Raw genomic sequence first — 4174 nt, forward strand, 5'->3', positions numbered from 1 at the left:
TGCAACGTTTACATATTGAATGACTCATAGTTCATAATTGAAATTAAATATATAAGTATATACGATTTAAATTACTTTTATATCATCTTTTAAAAACTAAATTGTAATGATTTTGATTTTGATTTTAATATTTTTCTCATATACTATACAAGTGTTTAAAATAAATGGTGAGAGACATGTCTCCTTATCTCCCATGTATAAGTCAACGAATTAACAGGTTAAACAAAGTGAAGTAAGCGAATAAAGCAAAGTGATTAAAACTAATCAAACCGAAAACACCATATTCTCCCGAATTTGATGGTTGGTCTGATTTAACCCATTTGATTATCGGAACTCTGGAGAAGTGAAAGCAGCATTGATTAGTATTTGAATGTTATTAAGTTGTTGAACAGGATGACCAAGAACAAAAAAAAAGAAGAAGAAACACTTGCATCTACTTAGGTTAGAACACCACTAATTACTGCCCACATTTCACAAAACCCCTGCCCTAGGTTACGCGCTTTCACGCCTACACACACTTCAACCACATCTCATCATAATACCATTATAATTATTAAATTTAACTGAAAAAATTAACTATCAAAACAAAAGAAATCAAGAGAGATGACAAAAAAATAATAATATTAAGGACCAAATCCAACCACGAAGAATACATATTTTAGCCATGTGTATATCGAGAACGTCTATTACTCGATGGTTAATTATTGTTGTAAGAGTATAAAATATATGATTCTTAAACTTTTGGTATTATGTCTTGATGCGTTAGATTGACGTTTGAAGACGAAAATGCAATTAAGTCAAAGGAAAAATAGTGCAATATCGATTAAAATATGCAGATGTGTTTCTAAACCCAAGTATGACGATTGAAGAGATAAAAGCATGACAAGTGATAGCATGCAAACAAACACTCAAAATATGAATGATGATTACTGGTTAGTAATTTAGAAGCTTGATTCACTCCATATTATTTCAAACACCTATACTACCTATATAGGCTCTACCCTCTACCTATATGACCCACTAACCCCAAACTTTTGAGTTCTGACGCCGTTTTACAGATCTGTCTCCAATCATCATTTGACTTCACAAAACTTCCATCATCCGCTATTACCATTTAATATTTAGTTTTATGTTCGAAAATTATATATCTCAATGTGTAACGTGTGGATTGAAAATCTTATATTAATAAAAAAATAAGATAAATTGATAGTATATAAATAAAAACAAATCTTACTTAAAATTTTAAAAGATTGAATTTCCTTTAAGATTCACCTAAATATTTTTATTTGCCATTTGATGGTTTCGTTTGTATTTGTTGAGCATATAGTATAAAGTGATAGGAGTTTTGTAGTGTAGCAATTATTTTGCCTTGCGTTTGATGAGACGGGTTGCTGTAGCAGAAGGTAGCCAGGTGGAGATTATCTGGTTGTAGGCATAGATATATATCCTAAAGGTGTCACAACGATGTTATTTCTCATCTGTCGCAATGTTTGAAAGATGCCAAAGGAGTCACAATCTTTAGGTTCCTTTTGTTTGTTCTTTATTATCATCCATTGAGCATCTAATGCACGCGCACTTTTTACTTCTTTGGGTCCCAACTGTTGTACTGTTTTTCACACGGGCCACCCTGCTCCTGCACCTCCGTTTCTACATCTCAATTTCTTCCATTAATGCTTCACCACCTACTGCATTTCATCGCCAATCTAAGCTTCTTCTTCTTTGTTGCCCATTTCCACATACAATATGTATGCTATAGTTACCTACTACTACTCCATGAAAAAACATCCGTATTTGCCATTTGCTTTGTTAACTATAAATAAAGAAAATCGATAAAATAAGAGATTATATGAATTTATATTTTTATTGATAAAAAAAGAGATATAAGTGTATTTCAAATCTTCCCAACACTGTATGACATTAATCATAAATAATTATATTAAGTACAAATACTCTTATTTAATGTGATAATTTATATGAGAAAATAAATTCATATATCTCATAATTATAAGAAAGGGACTTTTCCCTTTTCAAATATGTTAAATAGTACTTTTTTATATCCTTTATAAGCCACAACTTTAATTATTTATATATATATATATATATATATATATATATATATATATATATATATATATATATATATAAATAAAGATATATGCGTGTGTGTATATTTAGATGTATAATATAATTTTGGATAACTATATATCAGGATTTCAACATCATAATATTTATAATTTGTCTTTAGTTCCTATTTATATGTTTGTCTCTGCTTCCTACCGTATATGTTATTATTTTCGTTGCACTTTTGTTTCTATTACTTTTTTTTTATATAGAAGTCATGTAACACGGTAGTTTTATGTATAATTATTTTATTTTATTTTTATAAATTTTATACTGTCTATAATTATCTTACATATTAATTTAAATACACATTATCCTTAAAAAAAATGGTCGGGTTGCATGTCCCTGCATGTGTTTTCTCATAGAGTTGATTTTTGAAGTCATTCTCAAGGTACATGATAGTCCAAGGTTTTAAGAAAAAATGATAGACTTATATCTTCGATCAAATTTTGCAGCATTTCACCTTATGTTTAATAGAACCTTCATTAATTACATGGATTATATTATCGAAGTAAGTTTTAAAAGATATATCATTGGAGAATAAAATATAAAATTTGATATTTTAAAAACAATCTGTGTATAGAGGGGACATGTATTGGATTTAATTTATTTTCCGTTCATATATGTGTATTTATCTTCATATATTTATATTCTATTTTTATATTTATATTCCGTTTATATATTGTTTCAAACAATTATATATATGTAAAATTGTACTCTCTTTTTATGGAATAAGAAATACAATTCCTATCCTTTCTTTTCTCATAACATGGTATCAGAAGAAAATTAATTTTTTATCACGTTCTTCCGCAACCAATTCTTTTCCTGTCCAGATCTTCATTTTCTACCTTTTGTTCTTGGCTTTTCTGCCTTTTTCTTCTCCTTTTATGGCTACTCCCTCTGTTACTCTCGCATCGTTGCAAGATACAACACATGACTATTACATTCATCCTAATGAGAATCCTTCATTGGTGCTTGTTTCCCCGATTCTTGAAGGTCACAATTATCATGGATGGGCTCGCTCGATGTCTATGGCACTACAAATGAAGAATAAATTTGGCTTTGTTGATGGTTCCATTCCTTGTCCAGCTGGTACAGATCCAATGGTTCAAGCATGGAAGCGTTGCAATAATCTAGTTTTATCTTGGATCAATCATTCTGTTTCTCATGAGATTGCTACAAGTATTATTTGGATTGACTCTGCTGCTACGGCATGGAAGGATCTCAAAGATCGTTTCTCCCAAGGTGATTCTGTTCGAATTTCACAATTGCATCAAGATCTTTATTCAATGCATCAGTCTCATCTAAGTGTTACTGCATATTACACTAAAATGAAGATTCTCTGGGATGAACTTTGCAATTTTCGCCCTATTCCTGAATGCCAATCTTCTGCTTCTTGTTGTGTTGTTTCTAAGACAATGAAGGAATATCGTGAAAATGATTGTGTTCTTTGTTTTCTTAGAGGCTTGAATGATAATTACTCTGTTGTTCGCTCTCAGATCCTTCTCATGGATCCCTTGCCTTCTTTACCCAAAAATTTTTCGATGATAATTCAACATGAGCCACAATTACAATCAGGAATTCTTTCTCAACCTCCAGTCATAGCGTCACAAGTTTCTCAATCTAAACCTTCTTTTTCTACCTTCAATGGCAGAGGTAAACCCTCTCCTGCCAATGATTATGGCCGGGGAAGATCTTCATATCAAGGTTCTCAGGCTCGTTATCAAGGTTCTCAGGCTCGTTCCTCAGGGGGAAGGTTTGGTGCACCTCGACAATGCACTCACTGTGGCAGGACAAACCACACCATTGATACTTGCTTTCTAATACATGGATTACCACCTGATCTCAAATCCAAAAGAGTCCACAATGTTACAACAGATTCTCCGGCACAGTCACATTCCGCAATTTTGGGACTTTCTCAAGAGCAAATTCATGGTTTATTGGCACTTCTTCCTCAATCTAATCCCACAATCCCACATTCTACTAATCTAGTGAGCTCTCATAATGCTTCTACTTCTTCCGCCACTCAGTCATCCACAGGTACCTTATATCC

General features: G+C 31.9%; 1 protein-coding gene across 1 annotated transcript; it reads left to right on the forward strand.

The window, feature by feature from the left end:
* The first annotated feature begins 3008 nt into the window (after positions 1-3008).
* On the forward strand, positions 3009-3945 carry LOC148197988 (uncharacterized). The gene is made up of 2 exons (XM_088116230.1): positions 3009-3366; positions 3776-3945. Exons 1-2 carry the CDS (start codon positions 3009-3011, stop codon positions 3943-3945), a joined length of 528 nt encoding a protein of 175 aa, XP_087972356.1.
* The last annotated feature ends 229 nt before the right edge of the window (positions 3946-4174 follow it).

The sequence above is a fragment of the Vigna umbellata genome, chromosome 5 (assembly GCF_029865625.1).
Source record: "Vigna umbellata cultivar VRB3 chromosome 5, Vumbellata_1.0, whole genome shotgun sequence".
In the NCBI taxonomy this organism is placed as follows: Eukaryota; Viridiplantae; Streptophyta; class Magnoliopsida; order Fabales; family Fabaceae; genus Vigna; species Vigna umbellata.

Bases quoted from the DNA above. Each gene is read 5' to 3' on its own strand.
- LOC148197988 (XM_088116230.1), top strand. From the start codon at position 3,009: ATGGCTACTCCCTCTGTTACTCTCGCATCGTTGCAAGATACAACACAT. The intron at 3,367-3,775 runs GTGATTCTGTTC...CTTCAATGGCAG, and splicing joins CAAAGATCGTTTCTCCCAAG to AGGTAAACCCTCTCCTGCCA.